At 38.0% G+C, this 19,787-nt stretch overlaps 2 protein-coding genes and 1 long non-coding RNA gene across 6 annotated transcripts; 1 reads left to right on the top strand and 2 right to left on the bottom strand.

The window, feature by feature from the left end:
* Positions 1-71: 71 nt before the first annotated feature.
* LOC112565528 lies at positions 72-7,786 on the bottom strand. 3 transcript variants are annotated; one of them, XR_003099429.1, is made up of 4 exons: positions 7,653-7,786; positions 3,864-4,121; positions 1,887-1,997; positions 72-538 (listed from the first exon to the last, which is right to left on the bottom strand). It is a non-coding gene; the product is annotated as an uncharacterized LOC112565528 (long non-coding RNA). The 3 variants fall into 3 exon arrangements; XR_003099431.1 differs by having other exon boundaries at positions 7,527-7,663; XR_003099430.1 differs by lacking the exon at positions 7,653-7,786 and adding an exon at positions 6,344-6,483.
* On the top strand, positions 6,456-14,678 carry LOC112565526 (transaldolase-like). Of its 2 annotated transcripts, none has more exons than XM_025240989.1 (9): positions 6,456-6,585; positions 10,816-10,939; positions 11,176-11,283; positions 11,653-11,784; positions 12,042-12,102; positions 12,463-12,577; positions 13,201-13,330; positions 13,769-13,836; positions 14,149-14,678. In XM_025240989.1, the coding sequence occupies exons 1-9, from the start codon at positions 6,519-6,521 to the stop codon at positions 14,307-14,309; spliced, it is 966 nt and encodes a 321-aa protein (XP_025096774.1). In that variant the 5' UTR covers positions 6,456-6,518; the 3' UTR covers positions 14,310-14,678. The 2 variants fall into 2 exon arrangements, with proteins under 2 accessions (XP_025096774.1, XP_025096773.1); XM_025240988.1 differs by lacking the exon at positions 6,456-6,585 and adding an exon at positions 7,776-7,960.
* Positions 14,679-15,109: 431 nt separating this feature from the next.
* Positions 15,110-19,786, bottom strand: LOC112565527 (small VCP/p97-interacting protein-like). The gene is made up of 3 exons (XM_025240990.1): positions 19,630-19,786; positions 18,477-18,641; positions 15,110-17,931 (listed from the first exon to the last, which is right to left on the bottom strand). Exons 1-3 carry the CDS (start codon positions 19,687-19,689, stop codon positions 17,917-17,919), a joined length of 240 nt encoding a protein of 79 aa, XP_025096775.1. The 5' UTR covers positions 19,690-19,786; the 3' UTR covers positions 15,110-17,916.
* Position 19,787: the final 1 nt, after the last annotated feature.

The raw sequence follows: 19,787 nt of genomic DNA, 5'->3' as shown, positions 1-19,787 counted from the left end.
TCCTGCACGAAAACATACCTTGCACGCCCGCACGTACGCACTCATAATGCAGATGATTCAATGCAAGAAAAGCTGATTAAAAATTTGTTTTTATTTTAGCCACATTGAATTCAGATCTTGCAGCAGTCGTAAGGTTGCTGATAGTCATAATGGTAATATTTATCTTCTCGACAAAGAGACCAGCGGTTACTTGCGTTACTTACTCATTTAAAATTAATCCGTACTTGAGGAACGAATGAAAAGTTTTCACTGAATTAAAAAAAGTATTTTGTAGCAGAAGACGAAAACATCGATGTCGTTACTGCATGCTTGTTGTTGAGAAAGCCCAGTCGACCAGAAGATCCGACTGGCTCGAGAAGGAGGAGATGCTGGGTTTTCTTCAGGTGATCTACCCAATGAAAATCGAGGTGCACCTGTATTCCACACCACCCTCCACCGTCGTGTGACGGACGCAGCGCTGGAAGGAAGCACAGCACGGACTGTTGAAGAATAAGAATCCAGAGGTCTCCGCGTCACACACCTGATTCTGCTCCACACACTGTATGATAACAAAGACGATGAAATAGTGAAGACAAAATATATAAACTGCACTTAATGTTAGCTAGGGTTTTTCCGTGAAACCTTAGTACAGTGCTACTCTACACATTGTCAGAACAAAATTCTGTCTATACTCTCTTCGTGCTCTCAGAAGGTGCCTGCGGTAAGTTTCCTCATCAGACTCAAGAAGTATGTTATTCTCAAACGGAAAACACAAATCCATTCTCGAGCAAAACACAGACAGCAACTCTCAGACAGAACACTTAAAGCTGTTTTCCAATTAGCTATTCTTAGAATATATATCATGATGCTAGTAATTGTTGTGTCTAAATTTTATTTAGGTATTTTTTCTACTCGTTTTTATGTTATTATACATAAGCGCATGCTTTGAGAGAGAGAGAAGGAAGGAGAGAGATTTCAAGACAAGACCATATGCGACTTGATGCCATTTTCTTTTCGTCTAAATAAAATGTTTGCTGTTTAGGCTGCAGAGGCTACATGAAAAGTTCAAGAAGAGAAACAGAATGACAAGGATATAATGGTAGTTTTTCACTGCGATCCCTTTTGTGTGTCTCCCTGCACTTCTTGCTTCTATTAAAAATGAAGTTAAATTAACATCAAATGAAGTCTGCAATCGACACGTCTATTAATTAATTAACAAGGAAGTGGTGGGGCCAGCATTTTCTATGTTTGTTAAATGAAGCCCAGTCAGAAACAAAACCAAGCCAAAGCTGTAAACAGCTTTACTATTTGTCTGGACAGGATTTTATTCAAATCTCAAAACTGGTGCAGGATGTCGTCCCGTCGCAGACTCGATTTAGCATCGTCTGAGACCGGAAGTTTCAGTTTGTTGGGCGACTCCTTGCTTGTTTGAACCTGCAATTACAGTGCTTTTCCTTTGTTGTTTTGATACCAGTCTCTTCGAGATAGCGAGCACCTGTGAGCAATTCTATCCTCTCAGGATGGCAATACACCTGTAGTCAGAAGCATCGCCGCCTGGGGAGCGATCAACACACCGCTGATAACTTGCACAACAGTCCTGGAGCCACAGATGCTGGGGGTCACACACCTGATCTTCCTCCAGGCACTTTGGGCCCAGAGAGATGATAGTAGGAGGTCAGCAAACATCGCTCTCGACGACAAAAGACTGTATATATATATACACAATTTGTCTTTGTAAATCTGAATTTCATGTTTGATCACAATGGTTTCAAAATACCTTTATATAAGAACCCCTTCCCACATGTTGAAAATACACTTACACAAGAGTATCACTACACTCACCTACGTAAACCTTAATACACATCCCTAAGTATCTCTGTTCACGTGTTCATACACACTGTACTCACTTTCTCCTTGCTTTCTTCTGTCGGCTCCTCCGTCGGAGCAGCTGTAGCCATGACGACTAGGGACGTTGCTATGGTTAGCCAGTAAATTCCCATTGTGGTTGGAGTGTCAGACTGTCAACAGGATAACCTAACGTTTGTCTCTGGCATTTGATGACATATCTTCAAACTGCTTTTACTCCTCCCCACGATATTACATAGTCCCACGCCACTCACTCTTTCCTTTAGAAAAGTCCCACGTTACTCATAGAGTCCTTCCTACTGATGAGTCTCACTTTCCATTTTTCTTTTGAATACTTATTATATAACACCAGATCATTTGTCATGTTCAGTGATGCTCTTTCCCTCTCTCTGTATAATATATATAGATATTAACATCACAGAAACTGTGAGCATCTTGTCAATAATTAACAGGATGTATGCACTGTGATATTTCCTAAAGCATTTCATTTTATATATATAAGCCATACTTAATGCACTTTCTTCATCATGTGCTGCAGCATCTGGATGGCAGCCTGTGCTGTGTGTGACCTCATATGCATGAAAGTTTTGCCAAAACGAACATGCCCCAGGCCTTTCCAAGCTAAAATAATTGCCACTCTTCTCGGGTCTTTTAAAATCAGCTTGTCAGAAGTTTTGTTAAGTTGATGCATGTGCTCAGAGCTTTTTATGTAGACTTTGGGTGAGCATCGCCTTAGGGCAGCTAAGCTGTGAATGTTTATGTACCTTTTTGTGATATTAAAATTAATTCATCTCTGGACACGTAATCCGATTAAAGTACATATAGCCAAGAAAATTGAATAGTTGCCTCACAAACAGGTCCGTTCTCTGCTTCAAGATGAAAAATTATTATCCAGCTAATAACGAATTATCGACACTTCATTAATTAGCCTGGCCCACCCGACCTCCACTTTCCACCGTCTATCTTCTGCTTCATGTGACAAAATTATAAACCTGTCATATTGGCTGCAGTAATGGAAGTCAAGCATTATTCGTTATTTATTCTGAATCTTACCATTCAACTGTTTAATATCGACATCATTTTTATTGTTCTGCTTAAACAGTAAAGTAATGTTCGTAATCTTGAGATTTGATCACCCAAGTATGCTTGATCACAAATATGTGCATACCTCCTTTGTCTTCATATACCAGTCGAGGGGCTGATTCTGCATATCTTTGCATGAATAGAAAGTATAAGCGTGCGCTCGTGTGTGTGTTTGCGTGTTGCTGGGTAGGTGCGTGTGTATACCGAAGGTCTACCCACAGTGTCTTCTTTGACAGGCTTCCCGGTGTTTTGTTGACAAAAGCGTAGAAAGTGCGTAGAATAACTAGATTGATCGTGGCCGGACTTAGGATGAGTTCTGGCGAATGTTTACACACAAGGGTCTGGTCTTGCTGCATGTTGGAGTACAATAACATTATGCGAGTGCACGCACGGGAGGGGCTAGGTCTGCCAATTCATCTCACTGAACCTGGACAATTATCTTCGAAATTGTGATGACGATTTCTGCTCTATTTGTTTCCTTACTTCCCTTCCTCCTTGCTCATCGTTCATAAAATATTACTTTAAAGGTTATCTGTTTATGTACCTGTACAATTATTTACCCCTTGAAAAGAGCATATGGCCTAATCTGTAAAGTGTGTTCGTCTGTTCGTTCATTCACCCGACACAAAATGATAAAATAGTCATCACATATTTGTCGTGCTGGATTTAAATATGATATATATATATGTTAAAATGTACTATCAATAAATAGTATTCTATTAGGCACTCAAACGTGTGCTGTCCGTCTTTAATGCGTCGTAGATACTTGCTTACCTTCTCTATTAAATCGTTTTACAGTCAGAAAGGAAGTAAACAAGTGTGTCTTTGTTTCTTTTTCTAATTTTATTGGCTTACTGTAAACAACTCACGATTTCAAGTTATTTAACAAAGTGTGTACAAATTTCTTTTAAATTACATTTAGTGTCGTTACTCACCCACGGATTAGAAACGGCCAGGTAACAGAAGGTAAAAGATTTCTGGGAACAAAACAGATCTCGATGGTCTCGCAGATGTCAGCGTAGATAATAAGGTTCGCCAGAGGTGTGTTCACAAAGACTAGTGTAGATAGTAGACCCAGATTAAAATAAATGGCAGCTAGGACCTCCAGGGTTTGTCAGCTGGACGTGGTGGAAGCATTCTCTCCCTTTGTTTGCTCAAGGGGCGCAATCTCGTACAGTGGACGGAGATCCGGCCTGAAACAATGACAACGATCGTTGTGTACTGATGTTGATGGTGTCACGGACGCCCACACGAGAAGAGGTCGCCCAGACATTAGCGCGTTTGTTTTCGTCACAGAAAAGACAATTAAATCTGCCTTTGTAAGCCCTGTCTAAATTTCGTTATAAAAAATATGTTACAGTAATCAATAAAAATACATGATGTAGAAAACGATTTTTCAATATATAGCTAATATAGTTACTCCTTAACAAACTATCAAAAAGAAAAAAAGAAAAAATTTTGTTTCTCAAACAACAGGTGTTGCTCGGCCACCCGCGTCGTGCTCACTCGTCAACTTCATGTCACCCTTCTGTGACAGATGTTTAGAATAGTTTAGCTAATCATAAAAATAAAAAACAGTTATCAACAAACTGGTTTGAAAATATACCTCAATACAGTAATACTTCCCATGTGTATGAAATAATTGAGATACATAAGATAATGAGCCAGCAATCATATGCGATACGTTACCTAGCGAAAGCAAACTAAAGCATCACCAGACTATTGAGATGCGAAGCATGCGAGAACAGAGATTAATAAATATATATATCACATCCGTGAACTTATATATATCTTGTCTTTACTTATGCTGTGAAAAGATATGGTAAACACCTCACCAAAATTTCTTTCCAGACGTAATAACGATATTGTCATTATAATCGCATCCACTGAGCATGCGCTAGCATTTTCAGTGGATCGAGAGTACTATTAAGTCTTTTTCCAAATGAAAAACAAAAATAAAAACTTTTAAGCTTAAATTTGAAATCCTCTTTACAGCTATTCAATGAGCTTTCCCAGGTTGGTAGGGTGGTTGGATGTGCGACATTTGTCTTTCGTGTGTTCAACTGTGCACAGGGAAACTGGCCATTGAACATTTTCAACTCTATTTCAGCTACATGATCATGGACTGAAAATTTAATCTCTTCCAAAATTTAGACAGGAAGAATTGATTTCATCCCCCAAATAAACAAGTTTCATCCTGTCCGAAATTTTACGGACCGAGAAAAGAGAATGTAACCTAACAGTTACAAAAAAAAAGCAGCTAGTCACAAATAGGTTTGAAGGAACGCTGTCGCCAGCTACAGGGGAAGTAATGTTCACACAGCTGTGAACATGCACTCTAGTGCAGTTAGCCTCCTTTACAGTTGGTCATTCCCCTGTAGTTTCCGATAGCCGCCGACCGTCACGTGGGCATCACGTTGTCCCGAGTCCCGACTACACATGACCGACAATTCTGACAGCTGGCGATATGTGACCATGTACATAGTTCACAGGGTCAGTCCGTACCCTTGATTGCAGACGCCCTCATTCGCCAGTTCAGGGGCTGTCTCACAAGATCCTTTGAGTGTTGTGAATGTTATCGCCGGCACCAGGTCCTTGTTCAACTTTCCTGCAGATCCGCATAGACTTAGGTTTCCGGTGAACTAATACGCACATATAAAGCAAGGATCAGTAACTAGGCTAGAATGAAGACATCTCCAAGACATTTCATAGACAGCTATATATATATATGCCATTTTCAATCAAGAAGTGTGCTTTTCCCCCATTTTAAGTCACTTACATGGTCACTCTGATCAGTTAAAACACGAATTAATTTAATTTTTTTGTTTTGTTTTTTGTAGGCAGTTACTGTGAACATCTTTCAAATCTGATCTTGGTATGGCTTGGGTGGGTGTGTGAGAGAGAGAGAGCGATCGGGCGATCGAGAGAGAAGGGTGGGGGTGTGAGTAAGCGAGTGTGTGATCGAGAATGCTTACCACCTGGTAATCTGGGAAACTCCCTTAAATGAACTGGTGGATTTTAATCATTGTATCGTCCAGCTTATTTTGGCTATATTTAAGCTATTTAGTAGCCTTGTCTTTTGACTTTTGTTTATTTCAGCAACAAGATATAGACATGGTGATGGATCGAGCATGTGCAAAACTTAAGCATCGGGCCACACGATTTCGGTCCTTAATAAAATGTTCTTACCCAAATTAAATACCTAAACCAATAACCAGCAAGCATGATACTATAAAAAACGAAAATTGTCCCTTACTCCGAGCACTGAAAATCCCATCAGCAAAAACCAAAACCAAAAAAAAAAGCAAACAAAAACACAACATAACGGTAATTAAACAAACAACCCCCCCCCCCTACACACACACAAAAACAAAACAAAAAAAAATACCAAAAAAATAATAACAACGATAATTACCCATACGATCTACAGATGATTTAGAAAGGAGGAGAAAGCTTTTGAGATGTTCCCTCAATCGATTGGCTGACTGGCAAATTCTGTCCTGCGTGTCGTCATTCGAAACCTCGCTGATGAGCAGAGTTGGCGAGAGTTTGCCGGAATCAACTATAGCGGCCTGCCCTCCACAGTCATCATGGCTACGGTGCTGGAACAACTCAAGGCACTCACTGTCGTCGTGGCGGACACGGGCGACTTTGAAGGTAACGTGATCACGTAGTAACGCTTGAACTCTCTGTCACGTCGCAATGTCGCCGCCGTTGCTGACAGTCGCGATGGAGCGATCGATGCACCTCGAAGGACGTTTGCCTCATTTGCATCTCTTATTTCGTGACCTGCAGTTGTCATGTCATTCGCTGTGCTTACTTATATTTGCGGTATGATCGATGAAAGAGAAAAACGTCATCTGATTGTTGCTGCGATACATTATCAATCAGCATCTGTCCTTGCATCAAATGCCACGACAACTTTACTCGCATGTAACATCAACTCATATCTCTCACATCGGAGTGTGTTAACCAGAACAGCAAGAAGTAGGAAAGTTTTTTGTTTTGTTTTGTTTTGTTTTTTTTTGTTCCTTCCAGCTCTAGATTTCAAGGAGAATATAGCAAAAGCATGGCGCGACAAGGCTATATGTGTGACAGAAAGTACATAAACAATATTATGTAAAAACTAATCAAGTGTAAACTTGTACATCCTCATACGCATACTAATTTGGTAAAACCATTTATACTTAGAAAACTGATGTAAACACTTGCTAATAGTAGCATAGATTATAGCCGTTGTAAACACGTCATACTAAGCAACTAAACATACACACTATAAGCCGCTGTAAACGCATGTATATTTACAGCTGGTAAACGCATTTCTATTAAACCTCTTTCAACACATTCATACTAAGCCGGTGTAAAAAAAATCATACTAAGCCACTGTAAACAAATTCATACTAAACCACTGTACACATATTCATACTAAGCTGGTATAAATACACTAAGACGAAATGGCGGAAGGGCAGGATAGTGTGCCCAGTACTTTGATAATACGCCTCTATGTGTGTATGAGAGAAAGAAGGGGTGAGAAAGACAAAAAAGAAATAGATTAAGGATATATAGGTCGTTTAAAACAGAGAATGTCTTGCTCCCACTGTAGCTAACATGCACTGGCGGGCATCCTTCCAGCTGGAATAATAATGTGCGCAGTCACTCCACCAAGCTTTGGTACAAGCGACCTAGACACTGTAGCAGCTGCGGCTGTGTTTGTATATACTTACACGTTCCTACATTTCAAAACAAATCTGATGATACCGGTGTAAAGCTGGGACTGACAGGGAGATATGACAGCGCACGTGTTTCCCCGCTGTTGTGGGTTTTCATCCCCCGGCTTTCCCCAAGGTCTCCTCTCCACACGCATGCGCGAGCTGCACCGGATGTAGCCGTCTAAAGCACGCTTTACGAGAAAGTGCTAACAGGAGTTCTCAAAATCTGCCGAAAATGTCTGAAGCAAAGAAAAAGGCCACGTCTGTACTTGATCAACTCAAAAATGTGACTACGGTCGTTGCTGATACTGGGGATTTTGAAGGTTAGTTTGCATTGTCTTTGCGTTTTAGCCAGAAGAATTTGATGTCACTGTCCGGTCGGTGCGACATCGTACGATAGTTGACATCGTCTGCTTTTCTGTTTTCATGCAGTATTTTCTCAGCACGTATTTTTCTCAGTGGCTCCTTTGTTTTCTTTTATTTGTAAGTGAAGCGTTCATTATCGCTGCTTCATTATCGTCTTTGCGCTTTGTTTCGCTAAGAATTTACGTCTTCAAACTGCGCATCGCATGATCTTGGCAACCGAAGAATTGTGTGCTGATTTGGCAGCGAAGACTAGATACGTAGTAATCCAGGATGATATAAGTTATAATACTTTATATAAGTTTATATAAGCTTTTATTAGTCGTTTTATCTGTACGTTAAAACCAGAATCAGTCATAAGGAGACCTTTTAAATTATTTGCTGTCGCACGGAAATATTTTTTCTCAAATTAAAAGCAAGTGTTTAATCAGAAAGTATGCGCTGTGCACCGTCACCTTGACTCAGCAAATTTTTCTTTTAAAAAGTGACGGTTATATAAAAGAACCCAGACGATGAGACCATCATTAAAATAGAAACACATGTGCATCCACCTCGATCAAAATCCATTCACTTCATTCTCCTTATGCCAGGCCCACACTCTTAATCATAAGAACATGTATGCACCAACAATTGTTATGCTATATTCAGTAAACTTGCGGCCCTATGCTCCACTGGGGGTGATTAGGAACAAGAAGAAGAATTAAGTAAACAATCATTTACAACACTTCCAAAGTAGGGCAGTATGATGCTGCAACGGTTAGGGCTTGTCACTAAGACAATGTGGGTTGGCTGTCAGGGATTTAGCTTTCGTCTCAGGCACGCTGTTCTTTCTCTGCATGTACCATTTGTTTACAAGGATAGCTGACTTGTCCGGATATAGCCTTAGTTGTTGGCTTGATGTAAAACACCCATTTTCCCCCAAAGCTGTAATTTTTATTTTTAGTTCTCATTAGAACATATAACAGTTAGTAACATCCCGATTGGAGTGAGGGTTAATATTAAAAGAGGCAACACACTTAATGCAGTTGACTTTGAATCTGCACTAGCATGTTCAGTACTGACTAAATTTTTGTTTTTCTAAACCTGTACCTGTTGCTATTAGTATTGTCACTTCATTGTTTGAATTTTTCTTAGCCAGTAGTGTTTTACTCAGTATAATGTTCTGTTTTTCAATATGTATTAAGACTTGTCTGGTTGATAATTGCAGTGAAAACCAGTAGACAGTTCTTTAAAAGTTTTAACTGACTTTTGCAGATTTGCTAAAAGATGAATATACTTGTTTCTTTGAGGGTGCTGCCCTAATTATTATCATTGGTCATTGATTATTTTTGAGTGCTTTGATCTACAAGATCTAAATAAAGTGCAGCTGGTCTTCTTTAATTAAATTGATGGAATATGCAGAAACTATATATCCTTCAATAGTGCAAGTCTAGTAATCTAATGAAAATAGGTTACATTCTTATGGCTTTTAAAGGTTTAACTGATGATTAAGTGATTTTTTGATTCCCCACATAATTTTTCTCTCTATCGAGCATGTGATCCTGTAACAATTGTCATGAAAATGGTGCTTTTCTGCTAAGTGAATTTTGCTCTTTGTTTTTCTTGCAAATTATTGTATTTCTTCATGAAAATTGCATGCTTGTTGAATGGAAAACTGTATGTTCCATAATTATGATAAGGAAGCTGTCATTTTTAATAATAACGATAAAGTAGATTTATATATTGCTTTTCCTCATCATCAAAGGCAGGCTCAAAACACTGTATAAAAAGAAAACACACTGGTCTCAAAATGAAGCTGATTAGGAACACTGTTTGTGTAACTACTCATGTCAAAAATAGCATGAATACCATTAGCATAAATGCAATCTACAGTCTTGTTGAACCTTCATAGCCAGAAGCACAGTGACAGATTGTAGAGGTCAAGGTGACACTTCTCAGATAATAAAGCTACATTTCGGAAGTTCGCTCCAAGTACACAGATGTCATGGACACAGGGGTTAAGAACCATGTACATGGTCACAGAAGCCTGTGTACTGTAGACTTTGGAGTCATACATAACTCTAACATAAGCAACATGGTCTGAGTAGTTCTCAGTATTGATGCCCACTTCCAACCAGCACCAACCTTTCCAGTGAAAGAAGAATCGGTATAAGCAATGTCTTGAATTCCAAATTCAGCCTAGTAAAAAGAAAAGTTCATCAGAATACTGCATATATTTAAACTGAAAGGCAAAAATACCCTTATTTTTTTTATGAATGGTTAGCACTGATGCAAATGTGGATGGGTGGGTAGCTGTCTGGAGTTTGCTGTTTGGTACAAGCAATGTCCACTTTCACTGTAGAGGACATTGCCTAATATTGTTAGTAACAGGCATTTGATTTACAAGTTCTAAGCACAGAAATTCATAAAAAAACAGTTTAAAAAAATATATGTAATTACATTCAAATTACCCACAGTGCATGCTCAAACCATAAGTGGATGTGCTTGGTATGTTGTGTGAGCACTAGTACTTGCTGAATCATGAGATCGAAGTCAGCAATCCATTAACAAAATCTGTTCATGCAGTTTCATGATTTATTTTCCCCAAAAGTTTCTTATTATGCATACATGTATTTGTCTCAGAAATGAGGACACCATGTCAGTCATCTCCAATTCGTTCTCTGAGAGCTTTTATGATTTAAATCATATATGGATACAGTACTGATTATATTTCGCTTTTGAAAGCAGTCTGTTGTGACTAAGCTGACTTTCTAAGAGTATCAACAATAAAAATGGCCTGTAACTGATTGTGTTTCTTTTTTTTATTTTATAACAGCAATGAAAAAGTACAAGCCTACAGATGCAACAACAAACCCATCTCTCATTTTTGCTGCATCCAGCATGCCAGCTTACCAAAGTCTTATTGATGATGCTGTGCAGTGGGCCCAAGAACAGGGAGGGTAAAGATTTTGCCACTGCATTTGTTCTCTTCACTCTGGCTAAGCACCATTGTTTTTCCTATGATTTATTTTTTGTGTGTATTTGGGTTTGTTCACATAGGTAAAGAATTTTTATCAAGCCAGAAAAAATTATAGGGACCAGATGACCTCTAACTAAAAGTTTACTCATTTTAGAATTTTCTCTTTATCATTAAAATTTGTATGCCTTAGATTAAAATAAATGTTTTTGCTACTAGTACTGATGAAGAACAGTTAACCAGTGCCATGGATAAAGTCTGCATCAACTTTGGCAAGAAAATCCTCGACATCATTCCTGGAAGAGTGTCCACAGAAGTTGATGCACGGTCAGTGGCACACCACCTTCAGGCATTTCATTCTATGTTTTGGCTTTTTTTTGCCTTAGGTATGATTACAACCTTTGAAGACCTGGAAACTGCAAACATTGATTCTTTATTTTCAGTTATGGAATGACACCTGTGAATAAAGGAGATTTTGTTCTTTATTATTGCCTGTGTATGTTCTTTCTTCCCTGATCTTATTACCTGCATCCTTTCAGTGCCATTGGTATTTATTTAGGATAAAAGTTACATTTTAAACATTGTAACTAATGCTGGTATTTAGACACATATGGCCATTAGTTTGGGGGTGGGAAGGGTTATGCACTTTTCTCCAATTTATTTGAATATGTTGTGATATGTACTGGCATCTGACAGATTGTCATTTGACAAGGAAGGAATGATTGAGAAGGCTAAAAAGCTCATTGAGCTGTACAAGGCTGAGGGAATCAAAAAGGATCGCATTCTCATCAAGCTGTCGTCAACATGGGAGGGCATCCAAGCAGCCAGGTGAGCTCATTTGTGAGAGTGGCTAGCTGTGTGTTTCATTGAACTATCCACCTCTTATATAATTTCACTGGAAGCTATTTTTTGTTGGAAAAATTTCTTTGCCACCATGCCTAAAGAGAAGACTGTTTACAGTCCAGCAGATTGTTAAATTCTTTTTTATTCTTTGGCAGAAGCACTGATTGTATCATATAGTCATCAGCACCATTGCTATTATTGCAGCCTTATGAGCATTGTCATCATCAATACTGTTATTGCAGAGAGCTTGAGTCCAAGTATGGTATTCACTGCAACATGACACTGCTCTTCAATTTTTATCAGGTATAAAATATAAATAACTTTTTAAATGGGAAGTTATTCCTTCTTTCTTTATCATCTTCAAAGTGTTCATATTGTGGATGCCTGCATGGGTGCATCAAGCAAAAATAGCATGAATTCAGATGGTGGCATATTTCCTGTTTATTTGTGTTATGATATCTTCTAATGCTATCTCATCCATAGGGTATCAGGATACGTTTGCTCTTTTGCCTTTAGCTACCATAATCTGCATTACATTTGGGATCACATTGATCCCTAACTAAGTCAAACCCATGTGTAACTGATGCTTTGTACTACACTATAAATTTTTCTGCTGATCAGACACTGCATAATGTAATATGCTTAGAATTTCTTTCTGTGCAGGCAGTGGCATGTGCAGATGCAGGCGTGACTCTCATCTCACCATTTGTGGGTCGCATTCTTGATTGGCACGTCAAGAACACTGATAAGAAGTCCTTCGAGCCATTAGAAGATCCAGGTACTGAGTTTAACTTTAGTTGAGCCACGAGAGACTGTCAGTCTTTTTGAGAATATTGTCTTTAATATTCATCATCTCTCTTAATGGCAGATGATGTAGAAATAGTGCATGTTTGGGTTACTTTCCTTTAAAGTATATATATATCGAAGTTCATAGATGTCCATTTTGCTTTGTTTCCCCTGTAAACTGAGGAAATGCACTTTAAAAATAAGCTATGCTATTGCTTCATAGCAGTTTTATTTAAATTTATGTGTTGCCCATTATATAAGATGTGTTATTCATTATAAAAGATGTGTTATTGGTGTTATGAAAATCCAACCAAATTTTGTCATCTCAATCATAGGATGCCCTTTGAGAGAGAGATAAATTTCCAGATCTGAATATCTTTATTATTATTATTCACTAGATGAAGATCATAATCTGTGTTTGGCGTGAGGCTAAAGTGATCACAACTAAACAAAAATGAGCTGTCAGCCTCAGCCAGTTAGCAAAGGAAGAGTAATAGTACAGTAAAACTGCTTTTTTAAGTATGCTGATTCAGAGGATTGAAGGGTTTCTTCTTAACGTTCATTATTTCATTATTTGCAGCTGGGATTTAAAATGCATTGCTTATCTTTAAACAGGTGTTCGCAGTGTGACCCAGATCTATAACTACTACAAAAAGTTTAATTACAAAACTGTAGTTATGGGTGCTTCATTCCGGAACACCGGACAGATTACAGGCCTTGCTGGGTGTGACTTACTGACCATTTCGTGAGTAGGGCTGTTTCCTGTCAGTCCCAGTTCTTGACTACTTCATACATATTTGTAATGCACTGGCGTATGCAAGACCAACAGTGTTATGAAAGTCCATCTTGCTTATTATCTTTACTGTTTGAGCCATTGTTAATATCACTGGGGCTTAGGGGTAGGATTTAGTATGCCTTATTTTGGCTGGTAAAGTCCTATTTTTTCTTATGGTGGCGTTATTGATGGTTTAGATAAGAAAAGCATTTTTTCGTGAAGCAAAATCTAAACTTGAAATGAAAAAATGTAGAACAAGTATCAGAGTTGAAATGTACACATCTAAAACTATAAAATATTTCTTCATAACATCTGTCTTTGCTTAAAAATCTCAATTGACTTGAAGATTAGTGTTGATTGCAGGTTATAGGTAAAAAGACTTTACAGTGTACCTCTCTTTTCTTACAGACCCGCTCTTTTGGAGCAACTTTCCCAGTCTACAGATTCTCTGGAAGTACAGCTAGACAAGAAGAGAGGTTAGTGAAATGGTATTGCCAAAATTACAATAGCTGTTTCGTGTTAAGTAGATGAAAACAACTTGCATGGTAGGGATGTGGTTCGATAAGGGAAGTGTGATTGATGATTTTTTTCCTAAGGACTTGTAATGATTTTTTTTGTTAGTAGTGTGTGTCTCTTTGTGTATGAGAGTGTAAAAAATGCATCTTGCAGAAACAGAAGCAGGTTAGAGATGAAGCTTCGCTTTAAATTTAAGGTAAACCTGCTCATACCTCATGGCTTTCACTCATTAAAATTACTTTTGACTCTGTTTATGTGCTTTCTTTACACAGCTCTAGAAAGTGATCTGGAAAAAGTGGAGGTGGATGAAAAAATATTCCGCTGGCAGATGAATGAGGATGAAATGGCAAATGATAAACTCTCAGATGGAATCCGAAAATTTGCTGCAGATGCCATCAAGCTAGAGAATGTTTTGCGTCAGAAGCTGGCTTAGTGATGCAAACAAGAAAAACAAAATTAACGTTCAGTGGCTTGGTTTATTTTTTTATTGCTGTTCCTAAAAAGAGAGTTAAAAATGAATTACACGGTTTCTTCTCACCTCTGTGCTAGTCTTTAAGTAAATGTGCTTTTGATCACGTTTTTAAGATTTGTCAGCTTAGGCTGGAGATTTCTGAGACTGTGTAAATGAGAGTTGGAAGGGTATTTTTTCAGGTTAAAGATGTAGATACATTGTGCTAAAAGCTATTATTTACAACAATTTTATTCTTATAAACTATTTGCATTTATTAATGGCTTGCTTAATTTTTTCTTCAATACAGAATGGTTGATTTATTTAATGAATTAAAGGATCTAACAGATGGTGTACAGATGCTTGAGAGTAAATGGAATTTTGTTTGTGGTGAAAATGCTGAAAGTGCTGCCATCTTCTGAAAATTTCATGTTTGTACATGAGATTTTAGTTTGGCTGGAAGTTGTATCATTGTGGTGGGTTTCAGAATGCCTTTGGCCTGGAGAGTATTGTTCCCATTGTGGCAGTTACTGATGGTTTAAATGAGAAGAGCATTTTCAGGACCCATACTGGTTCAGATAAATCATAGGCATGCTTACAAAGGTAGATAATAATATGGGCCATCCAAGCTTAGGTCACAAAATTCAGGAAAGTATGCTATGACTTCAAACAGGACAGTGCAGTGTAGATTAAACCCAGACATCACATTCTATTCGATAAAGAGATGTCGTTAGCCTGTCTTCATTTATAATTAATGTCATATAAAAAAGAACCAAGAAAGATCATTTTAATTCAACATTTATTAAAACTGTAAACATTACAATTTGTAAGTCAGCACCACATTGAGAAAAAACATTGGGGAAGGTTGTAAAAAACCTAAAATATTTGATGATCTGTAACAGTGCTGTCTGATAGCACTGGCACTCCAAAAATATCTTTGGCAATGCCATTGACAGCTGAGAATTTACAGAAATATCTATGCAATGCAATAAGGAAATGAAATGGTAACAGGTGCAGAACAAGATCCATTAAGACACAACCAAAACACTTTTTGTTCAACACTAGAAAAGGCACATCACAGAAACTATATCAAAACATATAAAAAGGGAATTCTTCCAAACATATATCCCAACTATTGTGGACTTAATGGTGGGTTGCTTTTCAAGCATTCTTTTTATGAATATGACGTTAAGTATTTTTTCAAAGTTAAAAATTTTATTATTTGCTGAACAACACAAGAATTTCTGCCTTGGTGAGTAAGAAAAATGTTCTAAACAAGATGAACAAGGGATAATGCAGAAACTGGCTAACCCAGCATAAGTATAAATTAATGTTATAATTACATGGATGAATTGACTGAAAACAGAAAGCCTTAAGCAGAATATCGCCCAATGTACTAGAAGCTAATTAAATGTGTATATATTTGGCTAGTGTTCCCCTCTCCAGTACACCAAACAAGCTAAAAGTTGCATTCTATATCTTTCATAATGCAATCCCTCAGAAGTATATTCCTTTCAACATGAAACCTGCGATATGAAACACATCAGCAAGGCTGGAGATTATTTATATCAGTTATAGAATCCTAAACTCACAAAATATAAAGTAACATTTTTTAAAAATGTACCAAACATGAAAAGACATTTTGAAAAGCTGTGAGGAGTATCGAAATTTTGCTTGATGAAGCCTGCAGACCATATGTAAGACAATGATCAAAACAGCAGGCCTGAATCAAGATTGCATTTACGAAATAATCTTCCTAACCTTGTTTCTGATACACGATCTCAGGTGAATTTAGAATGAAAAGATAGCAAAAGGTGAGGGCTAAGTAATGTTTAACATAGCAAGAAGACTATGGACAATTAAAAAGATGAACATTTAGCATAAAGTATACTTTAATAATAACTGATATAAAATGTTTGGAATGTTTTCTTAGGTCAGGTCACAGAGGATTAAGTGGTATGTTTGCTGTCACTTGATGGAGTACCATTTCTGTTGATAAAGAGGAAAAAAAATGCTTGTTGAGCTAATTTAAAGTTGTACCTAGCTTTCTTCTTCTAAGACAAAGATATTTATAGAATGAAGATTCATATAGCTGCAGTTTTTTAAAAAAAAATCTTCACTACCACACTGCCCAGACATCCCATCTATATTTTGAATGCACCAGTGAAGAATCACCCAAAGCTAGCAGCAAAATAAGAGCTGATGCATCTTGGAATTCAGCTTAATAATATGGCTGCCCTTAAACACCAGTAACACTATTGAAAATAGTACACACTATAATCTGCATATGTGCAATAAAGATGGATACTATCGCTCAATTTTATTGTGGGTGTAGCGGGAGCGCTTGTTTAGGTCAGCGAGTAGCGCTGACAGCGCTTAGTCCCTCCACCCCGCATCCCCTTCCACCCCATGCTTGGTCGTGCGAGACGGACAGCGACAGTGGGTGACGTAGTACCCAAGCTGTCCAGTACAAGAAGAGGGCGAAAAGCAATGCCCAAACCTGTTTTCCCAGCGCCGAAACAAAATAGCGACTCGTGTCACTCAGCCTTCTTTCCCCCACCCCAGGGAGTTAGGTGCTAGAGTTTGATAGGCTAGGTAGGTAGGTCGGGATAGATATAGTAGTTGTATGTGTAAATTATATAAATAAATCTATGTCTTTGAACCTTAAATACCTGTGTGAGAGTGTCAGTGCCAAAGAATGCCAACGAGTGTGTCATACCTATGTCCTCATCGTGTGAATGAGGTGAACGATCATCACTAGCGTGAGTGAGGTTTGTGTTGTCCATGTAGTGATGACACAGCAGCAGAGAGAGAACACACGTGAAGATCCATGGAATTGATGCACCGAAGAAAAGACACTTTAGTGAGAAAGTAAAGTAAAGCAGGGTCTTTTGTGGACTCCAAGGTCAGCTGAGTTCGGGTGCGTGGTGGTTAAGATAGGTAAAAAAAGAACACAATGCGAGGTAAAAGATTAGACAACGCACCCGACTAACGAAAGCTAAAATTTTTTGTAGAAAAATTCTCTTTGGGAACTACCGTCCTCTTCCCTTGAATAACAAAGTATAACGGACTGATTTGGCGCTAAACTAAAGTAGGGTGTGTTGGCCTTTTAGTAGCGAGGGTCAGTCAGTCCAGCTACAGTGGGAAAAACCATCTATTATGTTTATGACACATCTTCAAACCAGATTTAAAGCATTTCTTAAAGTGGTATATTTATGTAAAAATGTATAATTTTCTGTTAGTAGCTATGTAATACCTAATTTTTCAGCCTCCCAATTTTTATACAAGAACTGCACCAGTAAGATTAAGAATAATGCTGCATGTAAACATTAGACTTTGAGTGTTAAAACTTTATACGTAACACACATGAACAATTTTTGGAAGTTATCTGATGTTATGGAAATATCAGAATACACACCTGACAAACAATGACAGCTTAGCAGATACTTAACAGATGAGGCAAAGGGAAAAAAGAATGTAGAAAAATCTTAAAGCTGCACTATTATTGAACTGGAAACAGCATAAACTCAATAAATGACATAGTCCACAAGATGAAGATCTGTAGCAATATCTGGAACTTGACCCATGAAGATTATGAGACTTGCCACTGAAACAAAGCCATTAACAAAAAGTAATACAGAGAGCAATTTAAAACTATGCAGACAGATCATTTATCTGAAACTGCTCAAATGCATTTGAGTAATGAGGCTAAAAGTCTAAGTCCATATAATTTAAAAACAAAGATTATAATGGTCCTTAGAAGATAAGACAGCTATTGTATAAACCTTTTTCCTACCACATTTGTACTATGAGGTGACTTTCTCCCATTTTGTATTTCACATTACCAAGTGAGAAGGATTTAAATCACAAAACAAATTGACTCCATCAACACATTCTCTTTACATTATTAAATGTCTTGCTTGAACTAGGAGGAAAGAGATAAAAACTCAGCTTTTCATATGCATAAATTAAAACTGCACTTTGAAAACATGCTGCTGTATTAAAATTAATAAACAGTTCATGAACCAGTTACAAAGTCTGATATTCCTTAAACGATATTTCCCTAAATTTCACTCTTAATATTGTTGCAGCTACATTTTGCACATTTTCTTGCTATAATAAACAGAATAGAACAGTGTCTCCTTCATCCACCTTCAAAGGTCCGTCTTCATTTACAGGCCTGGATGCTTCTTGCCTCTCCAGTTCTTCTTTCCGCTTCTGTTTACGCTTCAGTGCATCAGGATCTTTAACTCCTCGTGCCTCAGTTTCTTTCTGTCTCTTTTCTGCTGCTTCAGCCAGCTGTCTTCGACGGGTTTCCTGATAAAATTTAAAAAACAAGAAACAAATGTATTATGAGTCACCATATGACATACAAGCTGGAAATAAGACAGAGTTCACAAACTAGGTTAGACTACATCATCACCATTACCTGATCAAATTTAACCACATGACTTTACAAGCTCAACCTAATTTTAACTTCAGTTGGGGTGCCAGTGTAGTAGTTAAAGCACTACCTTGTCACCACTGCAGTGAGTGGCTCAGGGTTCATATCTTGTCATGGGACACTCTATGTTCACAGGTTATGGGTGTTAGGGGTTTTCTCCAGGTACTCCAGTTTCCTCCCTCTCTCCTCATGGTGCGAAATCGCCGCAAGGTGAAATTATTTTCCTACTCAATAAATGAACCAACTTTCAACAGAAGCCTAAAAAAAAAATAATAATAAAAAAAAATAATTTCCAGCTGGTTGTTTGTTTGGTAGGAAAGTGCTCCTACCGAAAGGAGATTTCAGCCTGTGAGAGATGAGGGAGAAAATCCCTGATGGCCTTTCCTGCAAACAGGTGAGACATACAGAAAGAATCCTGAGATGAGATATGAACCTGGGACCTCTTAAACTTCACACTGCACTGGGAACAAGCCCTGCTACATTTTCCATGGACCCCAGCCCTTAAATATTCCTATCAGCTGTGTCATTATAAAGGAAGTTCATTAATGACACACAACTTAATTAGCCCCAGCTCCTGGTCACTAGTGCATATATCTCTTACGCTGTTATGGTGGTCAAAACGCTTCTCGAGATTGCTTCTTTACTTTAGTCTCGATCTATACTAACAAGAATATTTATTTCTGCAATAAAAGCACATACGACATTTGTCAATATCACCCAGTACAATAGTTCTGGAGCCTTTAACATCCCTGAATCAAACCAACAAACACCATCACAAAAATCTACCCGTAGCAAAATATATTTTTTAACTACTGTGTTTATGGTTTTGAGAATTTTTTAAACACCAAAATGCATTCTCACTGGTGATGGTTGGTCATAATCATCTGAAGAACCACCCAGACAAGGCAAACACATTCCCATCCTGAACGGTGAAATTCCTGTTCGAATCTACTTTTCTTTTCGTCGCGATATTGTGCGCAGATGAGCTCTTTGTTGTGAAGGTGAGAACAGTGTCAGCA

The sequence above is a fragment of the Pomacea canaliculata genome, linkage group LG6 (genome assembly GCF_003073045.1).
Source record: "Pomacea canaliculata isolate SZHN2017 linkage group LG6, ASM307304v1, whole genome shotgun sequence".
NCBI classification, from domain to species: domain Eukaryota; kingdom Metazoa; phylum Mollusca; class Gastropoda; order Architaenioglossa; family Ampullariidae; genus Pomacea; species Pomacea canaliculata.
The sequence above is the reverse complement of the archived record's forward strand: the minus strand, read 5'-3'. Positions and strand labels throughout refer to the sequence as shown.